We start from the raw sequence: 21,770 nt of genomic DNA on the forward strand, positions 1-21,770 counted from the left end.
GAAAGTTTTCTCTCCGCCCTGCCCTCTTCAAACGCATATATTGTATTTTCGCTGTCTCAATAAAAGCGGCCCTTTGCACAGTTGTGACCCCACATTATCTGGAAGGAAAAATAGCTGTTGACCAGTTTAATATTTACATTTTATTTGGCAGAGGGATAACATAACAGATTCTGGGCCATAGAAGTCCATTTCTCCTTCACAGCATTATATATTTTTGTGCGCTCTTTATGGGAATAGGAAATTCTGCTTCCTTTTAAAATTGTCTCTCTTCCCAGCTTCCCCCCCCCTTCATCTCATTCCCAGCTCCTACCTTCCTTCCTTCCCTCATTCCCCTCCTTCCTTCCTTCCTCCCCTTCCCTTTCATTCATCTTCCTTTCTCCCCTCCCCTCATTCCCATCGCCTTCCTTCCATATCATTCCCAGCTCCTTTTCCTTTTTCTCTCCCCTCTCATACTCATCTCCTGCCTTCCATCTCATTCCCCTCTCCTTCCTTCCTCCTCTTCCCTTTCACTCACTTCCTTCCTCTCCTTCCCTCTTATTCCCATCTCCATCCTTCCATATCATTCCCAGCTCCTTTTCCTTTTTCTCTCCCCTCTCATACTCATCTCCTGCCTTCCATCTCATTCCCCTCTCCTTCCTTCCTCCTCTTCCCTTTCACTCACTTCCTTCCTCTCCTTCCCTCTTATTCCCATCTCCTTCCTTCCATATCATTCCCAGCTCCTTCTTTTCCTTCCTCCCTCCCCTCTCATACTCATCTCCTTCCTTCTTCCCCTTCTTTCATTCACCTTCCTTCCTCCCCTCCCCCCTCATTCCCATCTCCTTCCCACCCTCCTTGCCCTCCGATTCCCATCTCCTTCCATCCATCCTTTCACCTCATTCCCAGCACAGTGCCAATGCCCCCCTCCCATCATTTAAAAATAAGGGTCTTGAAAAAGCTCTTGGAAGTAAACGTTGAAACCAGACTGAGACACACAATAGATCCTAGGTTGATTATACCATCTGGGTATAAGCTTTAACACATTTGAACATAATTCACCGATGTTGTGGGTTTTTTTTTTTTAATTGGGCTGGGCTGTGTTGGAACCTCAGGTGTGGCCTTCCAACTGAATTTTCAAGATCGCACCTTAACTGCCCAGGGCTGTACGTCACAAGTATCTGTAGAAAGCTGCACTTTTATGATGTCTTAATATCAATATTTGCCTCTCAAGCTCTATCCAGCTTAAAGGTAAAGGTTCCCCTTGCGCATATGTGCTAGTCGTTCCCGACTCTAGGGGCCGGTGCTCATCTCCGTTTCAAAGCCAAAGAGCCAGCGCTGTCTGAAGATGTCTCCGTGGTCATGTGGCCAGCATGACTCAACGCATGAAAGGCTGTTCCCTTCCCACCAAAGGTGGTCCCTATTTTTCTACCTGCATTTTTTACCTGCTTTTGAACGGCTAGGCTGGCAGAAGCTGGGACGAGTAGCAGGAGCTCACTCCGTTACGCGGCGCTAGGGATTCGAACTGCCGACTTTGCGATCGACAAGCTCAGCGTCTTAGCCATTAAGCCACCCTGCGTGTCCCTCTATCCAGCTTAAGGCGCATTAAGCTCGGAAGCTGGCAATACAGTAAGACCGATGGACCTGTAAACTTCGGTACCAGTTGTTGAATCTGCTCTTTGGGCTTTGCCAAGTGACATTTGAGGGGGCTGCCCCTGCTTCAGAGGCGCCGAGGGACTGAATTTTAAAACCAACCAAGTCTCAAACCTCTCAGATAAAAGTGGATAAGCTACGGTTTGTTTTAAACGGATGTAAATTTGCATCTTCTTGTAGAGGCATTGAAAGTCAAAAATGCTTTGGCTTCCGTTTGATCGCAGCAATTTATTTATCAAAACAAAATCTCGCACTCGTTCAAAGCTTGCGTTTTCGTTTGGCTTGTCGCAGTTCACAATCCAGCCGGCATCCATTTACCGGAAGTGTCGGAGATAAATCAGCTTCTGGGGATGAAATTTCTCTCTACACAGAGGACATTCGGTCTGTGGGAAGGAAAAAAAAATCAGTATTAGGAAATGTAAACATATAAAATTCCTTTAAAAACCATCCCTGCCTAAGCTAGAAAAGAAAGTAAGGGGAAGTAAGGGAAAGTAAGGGGAGTCCCTTTCGGGAGAGGGGGCGGTCTATAAGCGCTCAGTAAATAAAATAAATAAATAAATAAATAAGATACAGAACCCAGATGTTACACTATAAAATGAGGAAGGGGTGGGGAAGAGGGGGAAAAACAGAAAAGAATTTGTAAATATACAAATATATATTCAAGAACGAGATATAAAAGGGGGGAAAAAGCATAGGATAGATTAACCAAGGTAAGGGAATAAGAAATGATATTAAACTATATTTGGGTTTGCGGAAATACCATCCCAAGAAAACACAAATTGAGATTTGAAAGAGACACCTATAACAACAGAAAAAGAAAGGGAGAGAGGAGAGGATGAGAGGAAGAGGAGGGAAGGAAGAAAGGAAAGGAGAGGAAGGGAGGGAAAGAAGGAGAGAGGGTAGGAAGGGAAAGAGGAAGAGTAGGGGAGAGGTAAGGGAAGAAGGAAGGAAGGAGAGGAAGGAAGGAAGTAGAAAAGGGAGTGAGGGAAGGAGAAAAGAAAGGGAAAATAAGGGGGTGCTACAACAGGTGGAAGGGATGGTAAATAAAGCAACCCAAATTGTACATTATAACCTATTAAATGGAATAACAAATGTATAAAAAGACAAATGTAAAAAAGAATAACAATTATGGGAATGTATACTTACAATGGTATGTAAGAGAATTTTAAAAAAAACAACTTCTTTATTAAAAAAAACCCATCCCTGTCTTTTAAGGCAGCATAAAATAATCCACTTTTTTTTTGACACGAGTTAATGTATAAACCAGGGTGACTCTCGGGTTTCAAGCATAATAAAATTATAAAACTGGTCTTGCAAAGCTGTTCAGAACTACTTTGCAAGCTTGAGCTGTAGATTTGGGGAGAATCAAAACTCTGCATGTAAAAAATATCTCACCTATCAAATTATTTTACTTAAGAGAGTTTCTAAAAGCCGAATTCTAACCCCTGTAATATACGATGCTGTCGAAATTTGCAACGGTAAGAAAAAATTTGCGTGCAGACTTTGGGCAAAGTTTGAGGGAGGCAACACACACCTTGGTGTTGCACCACGCAGTGATGCATTCCCAGCAGAAGAGGTGCCCGCAGGGCGTGGCTGTGGCATGTCGGCGTTCTTCTAAACACAACGAGCAACGTGAGTTGCGGCTAAGTATCTTCTCTTCGGGTTGGCTTCTGAAGGAAACGACATGAGACACAGTTACTCTTCTGCGGCGAGAAAGGCGATTCCAAGAGAGAGATTGATAGTCGTCGTTTAACGACCCCTGAATCCCTTGCGGGGTGGAGTCTGGACAACTGAATGGAGCTAGCAGAGCATTTACTGGCCGGATGTCCTTCGTGTTGCCAGCACGGAGTTTTGTTCGGCAGATATATTCCCAGTGTGCCCAGAGAGAGAAATATCTCCCTCTACCTAGGATCAAACTCACAGCCTCCTGATTGCGAGGTGAGAGCTGCGCCTCTAGGCCACTGCACCACTCCAAAAAAGAGACTGATCTTTGCAAGAAATAAGTTTTAGGAAACTACGAATCTCCCTCCACTCAGAATCTACAATCATGGTCATATATAAATATAGCCATTTCTATTTTTTTCTGGTCTTACATTATGTGTTTTGGTCATATATTTTTACTGCTTTAAAGCTCACTATTCCATAGGCCAAAAGCTCAGGTTGTGCGCCACAATAAAAGCCTTTTGGAATAATATATTTTAAAGTATTTTTAAATACTTAAGTATTTAATACTTAAATACTTTTTAAAGTATTGTGGCCTGCTGGTGACCAGCAAAGCTGGCAGCAGAGTCGGACAGTGAGGAGGCTGGGGGAGGAACATGGGCTGGTCCTGGGGGCCGAGGAAAGCTCAGACGAGGGCTCTGTGTCGGAGGCAGAGAGGGAGATAGACAGCAGTGAGGCAGAAGAACAGCTGGAGCCTGTTCACAGTGTGTGCATGCGCAGAGCTGCCGGAAGACAAGAACAACTCAGAAAGCAGGGTCGACTTGGGAGTAAAGCCACACCTTGGAGGTGAATGACCCCTCCCATGGGAAACAAAAGAGGAGCATAGGGGGAGGGGGCTTTTGCAGGAAACAATTCATTCCTTTGGCCCTTTCAAGAGTGGAAAGTTCTGTTTGTGACGATAAGAGACTCTGTGCCAAGTGTGGCCTTGCCCTATGTTTGGAAACGAGTTATCTGGCATCTCGCCAAGCGAGATAAGGTTCGTGTTGATAAACATTCCTTTGAAAGATTGTTTGCTAAGCCTGGCTGACTGTGAATGAAAGGAATTCATAGCCGTGTAAATAAAAAGAGGTTTTGCCCGGACCAAAACTCTGCTTCTTGCTTTTAAGGAAGCCTTAAACAAATACCTACAAACCTATATTTCTGGGGTGTATGTTTTAGTCATTTTTAATGTTCTTAATACCACCTTACTCTTAATTTAGTGAAAAGCTAAATTTCAAATGCCGCTGAGGTGCCACGTGTTGACCCTCAATTCTCTTTCCCTCTAAATCAGGGGTGTCCAAACTTGGCAACTTTAAGACTTGTGGACTTCAACCCCCAGAATTCCCCAGCCAGCCATGCTGGCTGGGGAATTCTGGGAGTTGAAGTCCACAAGTCTTAAAGTTGCCAAGTTTGGACACCCCTGCTCTAAATAAAAGAAAACCCAGAGTTTATACATCTGATGGGAGAGGTTACGGTGTAGCGTCCATTCTTTTTGCGTCCTCTGCCGATGTCGGAGGTTGTACGCGTCGATGCCAAGCGTCAGCCCCAGGTGCAGGAAGGAAACGATGCCAAGAAGCTTGTAACTGGACCGAATGCTTTGGTCGTCTTCGGTGAAACCCGTCGAGCGTAACTGGAGAAGAGAAGAATCAAGCAGAGCCCATCAAAGGAAGGTAAATTAATAATAAAATGCCTCAAGATGTTGTCACCGAAGGAGTTCTGATCAAGTGTCTCTCGCGTGTGAGAAAGGATATCTTTTTAAAATCACGAGCCGCCTGCAGAAAGGTAAGTGCTTTGGGGTGTTCGGTTTCATCTTGTAGAATGCCTCCAATAAAGGAAATGTTTGTTATTTTTATTTATTCGAGTTTTATCCCTTCATTATTTTTTTCAGAGGGTAGCAAACATACCTAATATTAGGGAGTGGTGGGGTGGCCTAGTGGTGGAGCTCTCAGCTCACAATCAGGAGGCTGTGAGTTCCATCCGAGGTAGGGGCAGATATTTCTCTCTCTCTGGGCACAATGAGAATATATCTGCCGAACAAAACTCCGCCCTGGTGACAAGAAAGGCATCTGGCCATTCAACACTGCTAGCTCCATTCAGTTGCCCACACTCCACCCAAGTGATGAAATGAAGATGATGAAAACATAACTAATACTCCTCGCTTCTCCTCTTTTCCCCACAACTGCTTGTCAACTCATAAAGTTGCAAGGTAAGGAAAGGGGGAGGGGAGGGAGCGCATTCCATGCATACTTTTGGCTAGAGTCGGATCTCAGATTACTACAGCAGGCTTGGGAGAGGTGCACCTCGTTGGGGAAATGTGATTTATGACACTGCCTTCTCCACAGACTGAGGGGAGGTTAGGAATGGGTAAAGTTCAGCTATAATTCAAATGAGGCTCAGATCTGACTGCAAAAAAAGTCTTGCTCCTAATAAATGACTAGTTTTCTTTTGAAACTTGGCTCGATACTCATGAATCAATTAGGGCATTTTTCGGAAACCCGACACCACCCTTGTGAGGTGGGCTGAGGCGAAAGAGACTCTTCCCAAAGTCACCTAGATGGGCTCTCATCTGTAAAGCGGGACTAGAATTCCCAGTCTCCTAGTTTCTAGATCAGCAGGCACCTTAACCACTACACCAAACTGGCTCTCCAAATCATCCCTCGATAATTTTTATGCCAGAAGATTCGTTTAGTGATGTGGGAGCTTTCCCGGTGCATCCTCCTCCCCACGCTCTAATTTTGGTGCCAAGAGGCTTCAGGGAGAGCCTCCAGAGTCTGGGGTGAGGCCATTTTCACCATCCCGGAGGCTCAAGGAAAACCTGGGGAGTGGGAAAATGTGTCCCCCCCCCCCGGGCGAGGTCCAGGAGGCCGAGTAGGTCATGCAGAGAGGAGGCTGCAGACACATTCGCAAGGTGGCAGGGCGCGTTGCATTGTGGGTGGACGCGGGCGAGGACAAAAAGGTTAGTCATCACTATTCTACACATTTCTGACGGTGCCCAATTTAGAAGCACACGGGAAGCCACTCACATACGTGATCCCTGTGGTCCGTTTAGAGAAATGGTAGAAGATGCCCTTCATATAAAAGACAGCTAAATGCAGCCTCCGGACAAACGGGATGCTTTGCTTGACGATATGAACAGCCTGAGCGAGAAACGATCTCTGCCGCTCGGTTAGACGCCTGACCCGTTTCTGCAGCCAGTTTCGTAGGAGCGCCCGGCGTTGCAACCCGCTTAAATTTCGGCCGGGCAGAGTCTGTAACCCGCTGGAGACTGCCTCGAGCTCCCGCTCAAGCGTAGTCAGTCCCTTGTCTAACAAGTAAGGCAAGAGGGTGTGCAGAGCAACCAAAACGGCCCGGCGTCTTAATGAAGGGACCTTCCTCTTCGACGGGTCTACTTGGATCACGTTGACGTATTCTTCACCAAGGGTTTGATAACCTGAAAAAGGTGGATGGGGGGGGGGGGGAGGCAATCAATGATAGAAACCCCGAAGAGATGATTACAAACACAGCTTTAGAATAGAAGAGAAATAATAGAAATGGAGAATTGGAAGGGACCTTGGAGATCTTCTAGTCCAACCCCTTTCTTAGGCAGGAAACCCCACACAACTTCAGACAAATGGTTGTCCAACATCTTCTGAAAAACTTCCCGTGTTGGAGCATTCACAACTTCTGAGGCAAGTTGTTCCACTGTCTAATTCTTCTCACTGTCGGGAAATTTCTCCTCAGTTCCTAAGTTGCTTCGAATTAGGATCCAAAGTTGGAACCAGTTTTGGCTGGACAATCATCTATTCCAACCGCTTTAATCTTAGATTCCTGCCCCAAGCGCAGGGTCAGACGTGACGGCCCCCTCTAATTTTCAGTAAACTTCAAATGATCAGGAATTTAGCGCAAATTTGGGTAGAATGATTACCTGAAAGGGTAGTAAGGGTGAAATAGGCAATGTCGGCGAGCAGCTCGATCTCTTTCTGCCATCCCAGCCAAAGTTTAGCACCTAAAGGAGCCAGAATAGATGGAATTACACGAGAAGAAAAAGCAACACTGCTCCATTTTTATCCGACGTGACACTTGAAAGGAGAGTCAGGTAGCATATTTCTATCATTAAAATGACTACCACCATCCCTTCAGAATATGTGTGTGTGTGTATATGTGTGTACATACACACATACATACATACATACATACATACATACATATATGGTACATCTGTCTGTCTGTCTGTCTCTCTCCACACACATACATATATTTTTATATATATAAACCTTAGTAGAACGTATGCAACTTTTTAATACAGCTTTTTACACGTTGGCTAATAACAGGTAAATAGTATGATAAATAATAACAACAACAGAGCCAGTTTGGTCTAGTGGTTAACTTAGGCACGAAAGCCAGATTTTGGCCCAGTCACACACTCTCAGCCCAGCCCACCTGTTGTTCTTGTGGATTACACAAAAAAAAAAAAAGAATAGCGTGTCTGATATGTTTCACCCCCTTGAATTACTTATAATATATATATATATACATAGTATGTATGTGTGTGTATATGTTTCACCCCCTTGAATTACTTATTATTATATATATATATATATATATATATATATATATATATATATATATATATATATATATATATATATATTAGTATGTGTGTGTATATGTGTGTGTGTGTATGTGTGTGTGTGTGTATGTATGTATGTATGTATGTATGTATGTATGACCTTCCTCCCATATTTAGGCATACCAGGGGTTGTAACACAAATACATACCTATTTCCCTGGCTCAACTGATGAGGAGGCGAGCCTGTGGCTTAGTGGCTAAGACTCCTGCCTGAGATATAATACAGCCCAGGTTCAAATCCCAGTAAGGGTATGGCTAGCTGATGAGAGCTAATTAGCTCGAAATAGATCTATATTAGTCTCCCTTTATTTATTTATCAGTACAAATACAACACAAATATAAAAAGGCAACATTAAAAATAAAAATATGGTTTTCTGCCTGCATGGTCTTCTGTGATAAGCCAAAGGACAGAAAATGAGGGAGTAGTGACCTTCCTCCCATATTTAGGCATACCAGGGGTTGTAACACAAATACATACATACATACATACATACATATATAATGTTGTATTTGTGCTGATAAATATAGTGTATGTGTGTATATATGTGTGTGTATATATGTGTGTGTGTATATAGATATAGATATATATATTGTATGTATGTATATGTGTGTGCATGTGCATGTGTGTGTGTATGTATATATGTATATATGTGTGGGTACGTGTGTGTGTATGTGTATATGTGTGTGTATATATGATACTGTCAATCTTACAAGGGGAAAAAACCCCCTGCACATATATATATAAATTTATACATATACATTTATATATAAATCTACGAAAACATATATGTGTGTGTGGTGTGTGTGTGTGTGTGTGTGTGTGTGTGTGTGTGTTACTGATAAATGACAAAATATGCAGCTTTGAAAACAGCTCGCTTCTTCCTTCTCACATGAAGTTATTGAATGTTGTTTCATAAACCAACCTGGCATCTTATTAAAACACGTATAAGTATTTATTTATTTCCATTTAAATTTGAATTTTAAGGCAAAACGCCCAGAAAAGGCTTCGGGATGGGGGAGGAGAGTAGGCGGAGGGCCTGTTTTTCAGCGCTCCCTCACCCGCCAAGCCGGACAAGACGGCGCCGGCCCTGTTTTTCAGCGCTCCCCGGTAGAGCTCGTCCTTCTGGGCCGAGCGGACCAGGCGAGCCGGCCCGGCTTCCAGCGGCATCGCGACGCCTCGGAGAGCTGCTTCGCCTCTGTCATCGTCGCTCGGATTCAGACGTCATCCGCTGCCGCCGCGGCGCGGCTCCTGACGTCATCAGAAGCGGTTTCCCCTTTATAGAATGACGAAAGTAGAGAAATGCTCAGAGAAATGACTTCCGGGGTCAGGAGTGAATTTTTTTTTCCTACGAGCAAAGAACGTCGTTTGTAGCGTTCTTCTACTGCAGATCAATTGCACGTCTGTCTGTTAGGAAATTAATTGCTGGATTATGGCCCATCAAGCCGGTGTAGAGTTTTCCCGACCCCATAGATAGATACATTCCGGAAAATCCCCTCTAACTTCGAATAATGTTGTACACTGATAATAAAGAATTATTTTTATTATTATTAATAATAATAATTGGGTCTCGCGTTCAAACGACTTGTACCATTGACCTCCAGAAGCTTTACATGACATATAATCCTCATAATGTACAGACCAGTATACTAATCTCAGCGCGAAAACTCTGCGATGGTAACAAAAAAAAAATCCTTGAGTGAACTCGGAATATGATTATAGAAACTGTTCTACTCAATTATTTTCTTAAATCTATCGTGCTAAAAACGTAATCAGAACGCGCAGCCGTCGTCGACTTTAAAGAAAAGCGCGCCCTCTTCGGCCTAACTCACGAAAATGATTCCTTTTTAGCTTGGCCGCCACGGCGACCGCTAGGCGCCTGCGCACTCGCGCGTTGGCTTCATTGCCATGGCAACCTGAAAATTTCCCGCCAATTTAAGGCCTACGCGAGGCGAAGGAGGCGCGACGTGGGTCAATGCGAATAAAATAAAATTAGAAAGGGAGGAAATTTAAGAGCGACAAGTTGGCGGAGTTTCACCAGTACTACAGAAATGTGGGATATCCTTTTCCCTCCAAATTTTTATTTATGGAAGTGTTTTGAGTGTTTATTCATTTGGGGCCTGTAAAACAAATGGCTGCCAAGGTGGTGGGCTGTCGTTTTCACCCTTTGGGGGGTAATTATAAGAGGCAGGTTGAAGCAGAAGGCCTTTTGTCTCCTTTCCTTGGAGTTGGGCTTGTGGAAGGCTTTAAACTGGGTTAACCAACTAACCCTGGTTAGTGGGAATGCAGGTTTGCTGAATGTTGCTTTATCTGGGCTTCAGGGACCTGGGAAGCCAGCAAAATGGAGTTAGTTGGGTCAGTCTGAGAGCCAGTTTGGTGTTAAGGGCTAAAAATGTTTATTTAAGAATAGGGAGGCTTGGATTCAAGTTCAGCCACGCCTATGGAAAGTCATAAAAAAGAGAATTTATGTGGAGGTGCTTCCTGGCAGTCATGCTGACCTCATGGGGTCCTTGGGGCTAAAACCCCCATGGAAGCTACCTTGAACTGATGTACTTATTTGCATTTCCCTTTATCCTGCCTTTATTCCTTTATTATTTATTGATTAGATTTTTAATCCTGCCTTTATTACAGGTCATGCAGTTGGTCCTCGACGTACAACAGTTCGTTTAGCGACTGACGTTACAACAGCGCTGGGAAAAGTGACTCATGACCGTTTTTTACTCTTAGGACCGATAAAGCAGATGGTAAAATTTTTGCATCGAGAATGGCAGAGAGATGAAAAAGATTTCTGAATGAATTCGTTTCCCCCGGATCAAAATGGATTTCTACCAAAAAGACAAAAATAACGTAAGATTTATTCTGGACACGTTGGAATATTATGAAGCACACCTGGGAAAGCAAATGGCGTTGATCTTTTTAGATGCACAGAAAGCCTTTGACAGTGTAAATTGGCAATTCATGACACGGCAGTTAGAATATATGAATTTTGGGGAGAAGTAAACATGATTAAGACAATATATTATAAGCAAAGAGCAAAAGTAATAGTCAATGGGGATTATATGGAGAATTTTAATATAAAAAGGCACACAATGCCCACTCTCCCCGATACTATTTATATTAACATTGGAAGTGTTATACAAAACTCAGATGTTTAGCAACTGGTTTCGTATTTATGAATCGTCAGAGCGTCATGGGGTCAGGGGGATCCCCTTTTGTGACCTTCTGACAGGCAAAGCCAATGGAGCGATTCACTTAACAACTGTGGCAAAAAGGTCATAAAATGGGGAAAACTCTCTTAACAGATGTCTCGCTTAGCAACATAAATTTTGGCTTCAACTGTGGCTGTAAGTTGAAGAATACCTGTACTCCTTCCTTCTCTTTTCCCCCAACCACAAACCTGTGAGGTGGGGTTGGACAGTTGCTCAAAACCACCCAGCTGGCTTTCATGACTGAGCTGGGATTAGAACTCGCATCTCCTGGTTTCTAAACCACTACCTTAATCACTACACCAAACTGATTCATTACATGGGCTCATGAAACGTCCCAATGGGTTAAAAAAGAGAAGAGGTGACAATTGTATTAATAGCAACGCTTTAATGATCCATGAATAATGAGCTTTCAAAGCATTTTTTTTAAAAAAATTACAGATAGTCCTTGACTTATGACAAAAATCAAGCCCAAATTTTCTGCTGCTAAGTGAAACATTGGTTCAGTGAGTTTGGCTCATTTTACGACCTTCCTTGCCACGGATGTTAAATTAATCAGTGTAGTTGTGAAATTAGTGAATCGGGCTTCCGCTTGTCAGAAGGTTGCAAAAAGGGGATCGTGTCACAGCACACACACACGACACTGCAACCGTCATAAATATGAGTCAGTTGCCAAGCGTCTGAATTTTAATCACATGTCCCTGGGAAATGTTACAACGGTGGTAAGTACGAAAGCTGGTCACTTTTTTCAGTGCCACTATAACTTTGAATGGTCACTAAATGAACTCTTGTAAGTCGAGGACTCCCTGTAACAGGATAGTTTTGCGGAAACCCTTTTTATAGTTCCCCCTGAATTAATTGCACAACACAGCACACCTCTCGCCTTTTCACAGTGATAATTTGGAAAACGTGCTTGCCTTTCTTTTTCTCAGTGATGGAACAGCAACATAATCAGTGGCAGGAGGAGAAAGAAACAAACACAAAAATAACAAAAGCACATCTTTGATTGCCCTGAAAGATGAAGCAAGGTCGAGGGTGTGAATGCCCGAGGAGAAGCCTGTTCTACTTCAAATTTTGGGTAAGATTTCTGCTTGGTATTTGTGGTGGCCCGCCAGTGGCCTGCGGAGCTGGCAGCAGATTCGGACAGTGAGGAGGTTGGGGAGGGAGATGGGCCAATCCTGGAGTCTGGGGAAGGCTTGATGAGGGCTCTGTGTCGGAGGCAGAGAGGGGGCCAGAGCCTTATGCCAGTTATCAGCTGCCTTAGGAGTCAGACATCAGTGAGGCAGAAGAACAGCTGGACCCTGTTCCCATGTGCATGCACAGAGTGGACAGACGAAGGGAAGAGCTAAAGAACGGGTCGACTTGGGAGGAAGGCCACAGGTGGACAGTGAATGGCCTCTCCCAGAGGAAATAAAAGGGGAGCGACGGGGGAGTGGAGTTTGCAGGAGACAATTCGTTCGCTTCATTGGTTCGTGACCGTACGAGACTCCTTGCACAGGATTTAGGGGGTTGCAATTCGGAAGGGACGTGATGGCTCAGCGGCTAAGATGCTGAGCTTGTCGATCAGAAAGGTTGGTAGTTCGTCGGTTTGGATCCCTAGCGCCGCGTAACGGAATGACCTCCCGTGACTTCTCCCAGCTTCTGCCAACCTAGCAGCTCGAAAGCATGTAAAAAATGCAAGTAGAAAAATAGGAGCCACCTTTGGTGGGAAGGGAACAGCGTTCTGTGCGCCTTCCGGAGTTGAGTCATGCCAGCCTCATGACCACGGAGACGTCTTTGGACAGCGCTGGCTCTTCGGCTTTGAAACAGAGATGAGCACCGCCCCCTAGAGTCGGGAACGGCTAGAACCTTTTCCTTTACCTTAATTCAGAAAGGATTTAGACATTAGCTTCAAACCAATTGAGTGATTGTGCATTTTTTTCCCTCCTGATTTAGAGACTTGGATTTTTTTCCTAATGGAAGTCAGATTTCTTGAATGGATGAAAAGGATAGCCTGCAGAATTTCTGATCTCCTTACCAAGTCTTAGAAATTTACTATTTTTCCTTTTTTGCGGGAGGGGGGGGGAGAGGAAAAACCCCCAGGTTAGTTAATGCTGTGGGTTTCTTTCCAAGGCTGAATTAATTATCCTTCCCAGCTGATTCACACTTCGCAATTATGTCCTCCTCCTCCTCCTCCTCTTTTCTTCTTACCTTTTTATTCAGCGAGAGTGAAAGAAAGGGGGGGAAAGCCCGTTAAATCACTCTCACATGCCCGAGATGAGTAATTTGATTTTTGAAGTAATCCAGGCAAAGTGGCAAAAGTGTTTTCAAAAAAAAGCTGGGTGATATCTTCGCATCCTGGCTGAAGGGCAAAATGAAACCGCACCAAGCCAAAAACAACAACAACCCCCTAACCTTTCAGGCAAGGTAGCTGTGGCTGGCTCGCTTCAGCTCAGTAAGACATCTGAGTGCATGTCCAAAGAATTAAAATGCTAGGAACACTTGACAAAGGAGAGGGAGAAAAGAGGCACAACTTGTTCCCGAAGCTAAGAAAAGAATAAACGAAAGGACGAAGCCCGCTCTCGGTGAATAGGCTCGCTTTAGTGCTCCCAGGCTTTGGATAGGATTCCTTTATGTTTTGGGCTGCAGTCCTCAGCATGTTTATTAGATGGAAATTAAGTCCTGGTGAATGGAGTGGTGTGTGCGTGTGTGTGTGTTTTTCCCTCCCCTTCCCCTCTCCTGATAAAACGCCAAAGAATTTTATTCAGCCTCAGATAAAAGTGCAGGGCGAAGCGCTTGCATTGACAGAGTTCGTGTCACCGTTGTGGGGGGAAAAGGGATTGCCTTTATAATTAAGTATAGAACAAGGTTTTTGCTGGTGTGTGCTTGTGTGTGTTTCTATTATGACCGCAATGTGGCAGTGAGAAATTGCACTCAGGGGTGCTTTTGCTACCTTCTTAGAAACTCAGAACTTTATCCAGTGCAATTCAAGGCGAAATGTCATCTAGTAACTCATCATCATTTAACGACCCCACAATCCCTTGCGGGGTGGAGTCTGAGCAATAAAATGGAGCTGCCGGAGCGTTTTAACGGCCAGATTCCCTTCCTGTCGCCGATACGGAGTTTTGTTCAGCAGATATATTTTCATTGCGCCCAGAGAGAGAGAGAGAGAGAGAAATGTCTGCCTCTACCTAGGATTGAACTCACAGCCTCCTGATGGTGAGGCCAGAGCTCTGCCTCGAGGCCACTGCACCACTCTAATGTCGTCATCTGGTAACTGATTCTCCCAATTTAGAAAATACAAAGACTTGGATTGAATAAAGTATCATAGGGCTGAAGGCAGGAGGTCTCCTGTTTGGGCGGGGTTGGACTAGATGACCTACAAGGTCCCTTCCAATTCTGTAAATCTGCAAACCTGCAAACCACAAAGGGTTGCCTAGTCTACTTTTGAAAAACTCAAGTGACGAAGTAGCCACAACTCCAGGAAGTGAGCTGTTCCACTGATTAATTGTTCTAACTGTCAGGAAATTTCTCCCCAGTTCTAAGTTGCTTCTCTGCTTGATTAGTTTCCACCCATTGCTTCTTGTTCTGCCCTCAGGTGCCCTGGAGAATAGCTTGACTCCCTCTTTGTGTGGCAACCCCTGAGATATTGGGAGACTGCTATCATGTTCCCCTAGTCCTTCTTTCTATTAAACTAGACATACCCAGTTCCTGCAACAGTTCTTCATGTGTTTTAGTCTCCAGTCCCTCTTTGTTGCTCTTCTCTGCACTCTTTCCAGAGTCTCAAACATCTTTTCTACATTGTGGTCACCAAACCTGAATGCGATATGATTTTTAGATGCAAGCAAAGTATGGCTGTATATGGATTTCATCTCGCCCTTCTGTGTGGGGAGAGGAGGGAGGGACCGAAGCGGGCGTGTCATATGAAGACAGGAGTTATTTGAAGGGTTAGAGTTTAGTGTCGGAAAGCTAACGTGAGCTGGTTGTTGGAGAAAAGGAATAAAATCCAAATTAGGTGTCTTATTCCATACCTTCCAGTTGTGGAATTCTATTTTTTAAAAAAATCTTGTGCATCCTTCAAAATAGCTCCTGATAAAAGCAAATTCTCAAAGGTAGTTTTTGAACAGAGTGGAATATACAGAGTTGGAAGGGGCCTTGGAGGTCTTCTAGTCCGACCCCCTGCTTAGGCAGGAAACTCTGTACCATTTCACACAAAACAGTTGTCCGGCATCTTCTTAAAGACTTCCAGTGTTGGAGCATTCACAACTTCTGGAGGCAACTTCTGTTCCGCTGATTAATTGTTTTCAGCATCAGGAAATTTCCCTCTTAATTCCACGTTGCTTCTCTCCTTGATTAGTTTCCACCCATTGCTTCTTGCCCTGCCTTCAGGTGCCTTGGAGAATAGCTTGACTCCCTCTTCTTTGGGGCAGCCCCTGAGATATCGGAAGGCTGCTATCACATCACCCCCTTGTTTTATAGATACAGTAACACAGTCAGACCTAATAAACTTACCTTTCTCACACACACCTTAAATCCTCAGTTTATGCATGCTGGATCCCAGAGTCCTGCGAGATCGGAGACGCTACATCGAACTGTTGGCGATTTGTTGGCTTTGATGAGGTCCCTGTTGACCTGAACAGTTGCAGGTAGGAAGGGACACGCTTCCCTTCCAGGAAGGCAGCTTCAAAATCCTTCCCTCTCGACCTTATGTGAGGCCAAAAAAAAAAAGGCTCATTCAAGCAATTAAAGACCAGTCTAATGCTCTCAAGGCTGGATATAATTGGGATATTGAAGGAGAAGCTAGAATTCACGCTGCCAGGCAGGCGGCACCCAGTCTCTGTTCTGCTATAACGCGATCAAGCAGCGGCATGCCTTTTCAGATGTAGCACTTCATCCTCATCCTCTTTTAACGACCCCATAATCCCTTGCACCAGGGTGGAGTCTGGGCAACTGAGTGGAGCTGAGGGTTTTACTGGCCCGATGCCCTTCCTGTTGCCAGAGCGGAGTTTTTTTTTCCCCAGCAGATATATTCTCATTGTGCCCAGAGAGAGAAATATCTGCTTCTAACTAGGATCGAACTGACAGCCTCCTGATTGTCAGGCGAGAGCTCCAACCTCTAGGCCACTGCACCCCTATCAGATTTAGCACTTCCTCTTTGTAAAAATACCTTGTTTTGAAACTCCAAAGCGGCGTTACTTGACCTTGGCAACTCACATAATTCCTTAGCCACCAGGTCTTGAATAGAATAGAGTAAGAATAGAATAGAACAGAACATAGAATGCAGAATAGAATAGAATAGAAAACAGAATAGAATAGAATAGAAAACAGCATAGAATGCAATAGAATAGATATTTGAATGGAATTTAATAGAGGAATGTAATGGAATAGAATAGAATCTGGAAGGGACCTTGGAAGCCTTCTAGTCCAGCCCCCTGCTCAAGGAGAACGATACCATTTATGAGCCTCTGTGGCACAGTGGTTAGAGTGCAGTACGGTCGGCTCCTTCTCCTGACTGCAATTTGGCAGTTCGAATCTCACCAGGCTCAAGGTTGACTCAGCCTCCCGTCCTTCTGCGGTGGGTAAAATGAGGACCCGGATTGTTGGGGGAAAGAGTCTGACACTGTAAACCACTTAGAGAGGGCTGTAAAAGCACTATGAAGCGGTATATAAGTCTAAGTGCTATTGCTATTTCAGACAAGTGACACTCTTAGTCTCTTGTTAAAAGCCTCCAGTGATGGAGTGCCCACGATTTCTGAAGGCATCTTAAAGTTATCAAGTTGAAAAACACACTCTAAAGGACTATCCGTAACGACAAGAAGCAGGAGGCAATTTCCACTTATTATGTCCCAATGGTCCTCCTGAAACTTGGAATTTAAGTCGTTGCATGTATTATTAAAAAAAAAAAAATGGTGAGGCCAGGTAAACATTTAATTTAATTTGAACGGAGTTTAATGCAATTTGTGGTGGCGCAGTGGTTAGATTCCAGTATTGCAGGTTGACTCTGCCAACTGCCAGCAGTTCGATTCTGATCAGCTCAAGGTTGACTCAGCCCCTTCCATCCTTCCAAAGTCCGTAAAATGAGGATCCTGGTTGTTGGGGTGGGTGGGGGTGGGGGCAATATCCTGACTCTCTAAACCGCTTAGCGAGAACTGCATGTCAGGATTCCAAGTAATACATCCATTCAATGAGTAACTGTAAAGCGGTATATAAATCTGCTATTACTAGTAGCACTGTCAGGGTTCCAAATAGCATCCAAGATGAAATAAGAAATCCGAGGCAAAAGGTTCCTCAAAATTCCAATTTATTGAGAGAGCCATGTTGGCACATCTGGGAAAACCCGAATCTGAAAGCTTCCACTCAGTTGAAAGTTCAAGATCTTGCCCCCCCACACCCACAAGTCCATCCCACGGTCCAATCTCCCACTGCCACGAAGACAAGATTCCTCCCATCCAGATTCAGCCAGGTGCAAAGGCAAAGATGACCTTGAGTTTCTAAGAAGAATGTTGTTATGGCTACCTATCACCCGACTCCCGTTTTCCCACAGTAGAAAGAGCGGCAGGCCTGAAGCCCAAAAAGGAATGATGGCTTGCAGGCATGACGGGTACTTCTTTTTCATTTCAAACCACGAAACCCACCCATCTATCAAAAGCGCGGTTATCCCTGGATATCTTCTGGGGGAGTTGTGTTTGGCATTTGCCCGCCAGTTTCATATCCCACTCCCCTCATTTAGGTGCACAAATGGAAAATTACCAAGAAGCGAAATGTTTTCAAAGAAAAAAAGAAACCCACCAAGAAAGTCTAGTTGCCTTTTTTTTGGAGTGGGGGGAAGCATCTTTGAGACAACGGTGACTTGGATGGTTGAGAATTTCCGCAGACAATTCGCTACCTACCTTCCAAAATATATAAATATCTCACTAGGTGGCAGGCCTGCCTCAAATCACAAGCTCTGAACCGCTTCGTTTTCTGAGAATTTCGCTACCAATCTAACAATGGCTTGGGGGCTGCAGAAGAAAGGAAAAAATAGCACGGATTTTTAATCACAAGGATAGGTACGAATGCAGTCCTCGAACCCGGACCCCCAGGGCTTGTGCAGCCAAAATAAAGAGCAGCGCCAGTAGGGGCAAACCCGGTTAACTGACTTTAATTATCTGTGATGTACACACACACGCATCTCAGAACCCACTGTGCGAATCCCTGCTGTTAATTGCCGCCGAAGTCAAAAGTGTGTGCGACAGCGATCTTGGAGAGCGCATCATTAAAATAAAAAGTGCTTCTTGGATTTGTTTTCCGGCTTTTGTACCTGAGGTCCAGGTAACACAAGCACAGCACAACTTCTTTCTATTTTGATTGGCAGGTTGGACCGAGAACGAGCGAGGGACTGGCCCAAAGTCACCTCTGGAGGCGCCAATGGCTCAGGGGCAAATTAGAACCTAAAATCTCCTTTCCCTTTAATCCAGCATTTAAAAAATAAAGACTCTAGAAAGAGTGCAGAGAAGAGTTGATTAGGAGATTGGAGGCTAAAACATATGAAGAACGGTTGCAGGAACTGGGTATGTCTAGTTTAATGAAAAGATGGGCCAAGGGAGACATGATAGCAGTCTTCCAATATCTCAGGGGCTGCCCCAAAGAAGAGGGAGTCAAGCTATCCTCCAAGGCACCTGAGGGTAGAACAAGAAGCAATGGGTAGAAACTAATCAAGGAGAGAAGCAACTTAGAACTAAGGAGAACTTTCCTGACAGTGAAAACAATTAACCAGTGGAACAGCTTTCCACCAGAAGTTGTGGGTGCTTTTATCACGGGAGGTTTTTAAGAAGAGACTGGGCAGCCAGGTGTGATTTAAACGTAAGGAGTTAACTGGAATCAGGATGTCGTTTTCTTTGCTTCAGATGTGCAACTGAATTGAAAATTTGCAAATGTATTTTTTTTTACACGTATGTATGTATGTATGTATGTATGTATGTATGTATAATGCAACTCTTAAAGTAGGTAGAACTTACTGAAAATGTATTTGAGAATTACCTTAATACAATACAATAGCAGAGTTGGAAGGGACCTTGGAGGTCTTCTAGTCCAACCCCCTGCCTAGGCAGGAAACCCTATACCGTTTCAGACAAATGACTATCCAGCATCTTCTTAAAGACTTCCAGCATTGGGGCATTCACAACTTCTGGAGGCAAATTCTGTTCCACTGGTCAATTGTTCTCACTGTCAGGAAATTCTTCCTCAGTTGCTTCTCTCCTTGATTAGTTTCCACCCATTGCTTCTTGTCCTGCCCTCAGGTGCCTTGGAGAATAGTTTGACTCCCTCTTCTTTGGGGCAACCCCTGACACCTTCTATTAAGAGAAAGTAAAAGACAATGAGGTATCAGTTTAAAGAAAAACTCTATATGTTAAAAAATATGTTTATACAAAAAAAAATATTCTATAAGGATAGTTTGGGCGGAGGGAGCTCAATGCAATATTGAAGTTTAAAGCTTGTATGTTAAAGTTAAAAGAATAAGATGTATTAGACTTAAGAAAAAAAAAGAGACTGGATAGCCTGAAATGCTGTAGCGTCTCTTGCCTAAGCAGGCAGGTGGGGGTTGGACTAGAAGACCTCCAAGGTCCCTTCTAGTTCTAAGATTCTATATTCAACCATCTTAAAGCATGCTGGCTGGGGATTAAGTCAGAGAAGGATCCCTCCTGTAACTAAGGAGAAAACTTCCTGGCCGTGAGAACAATTAATCAGTGGAACTCCTGGCCCCCAGACGTTGTGGCTACTCCATCACTGGCCAATCCAGATGGTGCCAAGGGATTGGAACGGGGAGCCCTGCTGGGGCATTGCAGATGTTGTCTCCTCGCACTTTTGCAGACTGTTTTCAACAAAGGTGCGAGGTGTGATTAAAAGTTGCCTTTTGAAGGACAAAGCTTCCAAGGAAACAGGTTTTGGGCTCAGGGTGTTCCTTAACCACATCCTCCACCTCTCCTGCAAAAGCCAGTGAGTAAAAAAATTACTCATTGGCCACATTTCGCAGAGTTTGAAACGGAGCCACGGCGGCCAACCACGCGGCTGCTTCAGAGCTTCAGCCTGCAATTGTGGCTTCGTACGTGGGACCAAGCCTTCAGGGTGCTTCGTGTTGATTTTGACTTACCGTATTTTTCGGAGTATAAGACGCACCTTCCCCCCCCAAAAAAGAAGCATGAAAACTTGGGCGTGTCTTATATACTGAATACAGTATTTTTGGCCTCCTGAAACCCCTCGCCCTTCACAAAAATTGACATGCAGAGGGTTTGGGAGACTTGTAGAGCGCTCCTGGGGGCTGGGGAGGGCAAAAATGAGCCAAAAATTTCCGCTACCGGCTGAACGCCGCCTGTGCTAACAACTCACGCTTCGTAGCTTTGCGATGGCGGGAAAGCCAAGGATGGGGAACGCCAGGTGGATGGATGGAGGGTTTTGCAGTACATTGTTTGAATCTTACAGCTGATTCTCTTCCTCCTCCTTGAACCAAAATGTGAATAAAACAGACCTTATGAGGAGTGGGCTTCAGGGGCTCAGCATCTCAGTCGAAAAGGATGCCTAGAAAAGAGTTTAAATTAGAGAAAAATGTAACACCACCATAACATGTTGGTGCACATCGAAATCTAAGAATGTAGCACATGAGAGAAAGTTGCTTGCAGGAAGAAAACAACCCAGCACATTAAAAGCCAAGCTCCAAAAGCAAGACACATTTTTTTTTTTGCGGGGCCTTAAAAATGTGCAACCACCAGATGTGAAAAGTGGGTGAAAGGCAATGCGATTCCAGACTGGAAAAAAAATAGAAAGGGAGAGAAACTGATGGTGATAGAGGGATTTTTTCCCCCTCTCCTCCAACTCAAGTGGATTGACAGATGCACAGCGTAAGAGCCAATTTATTAGGATTAGCCTTGCCAAATTCTTACGAGCTTTTCAGCTTTGTTGAACTTGGAGTTGATTAAGATTAATATATATATATATATATATATATATATATATATATATATATATATATATATATATATATGCTGGTTTATATGGTATATATGGAGGTATCACACAGCATGAATAAACGAGATGATACCTCCCGCCTACCAGCCATTTGGAAACCCGCCCTCACTAACAAACGAGTCCCTAACACTAAGAATGATACCAGACCCACACTCACGAAAACCACACAGGATGTCACTATCACACATCCACGCAAAAAGCAAGCCCAAACCCACACCGATAATGACCACAAACCAGAAGCCAGACCACAGCTGCATTATTAGCCACTTTAAACCCCTCCAATCCATACATGAAGCAAACTGATGCCCACCACGGAGATGTGGCATGACCACAAACGCGAAGCCAAACAACAGTAACGCAGCTCACCAGCTCAAATCCCTCTGCTACTCAGACTAACACAAGCACAACCAGGCCCCCACCCAAACAGAACACGCCCCCATCCAATCAGAGCACAGCCAAACTCCCATCCAATCAGAGCACAGCCAAGCCCCCTACCAATCAGAATACACCTCCACCCAATCAGAATGCAGCCAAGCTCCCACCCAATCAGCACAAACCCCCACTGGCAGTTAAAAAGAGGAACCGGCTGAGATCTCACATTGCTCCTGGAAGCACCAAGCCGGAAGCACCAAGCCGGAAGCAGCAGCCTG

General features: G+C 44.4%; 1 protein-coding gene across 1 annotated transcript; it reads right to left on the reverse strand.

Moving 5' to 3' along the window:
• Positions 1-1,834: 1,834 nt before the first annotated feature.
• On the reverse strand, positions 1,835-9,207 carry PEX10 (peroxisomal biogenesis factor 10). The gene is made up of 6 exons (XM_081955050.1): positions 8,995-9,207; positions 7,232-7,312; positions 6,351-6,757; positions 4,782-4,957; positions 3,161-3,296; positions 1,835-2,009 (listed from the first exon to the last, which is right to left on the reverse strand). Exons 1-6 carry the CDS (start codon positions 9,101-9,103, stop codon positions 1,941-1,943), a joined length of 978 nt encoding a protein of 325 aa, XP_081811176.1. The 5' UTR covers positions 9,104-9,207; the 3' UTR covers positions 1,835-1,940.
• Positions 9,208-21,770: the final 12,563 nt, after the last annotated feature.

The sequence above is a fragment of the Natrix helvetica genome (genome assembly GCF_964273705.1).
Source record: "Natrix helvetica genome assembly, chromosome: 5".
In the NCBI taxonomy this organism is placed as follows: Eukaryota; Metazoa; Chordata; class Lepidosauria; order Squamata; family Natricidae; genus Natrix; species Natrix helvetica.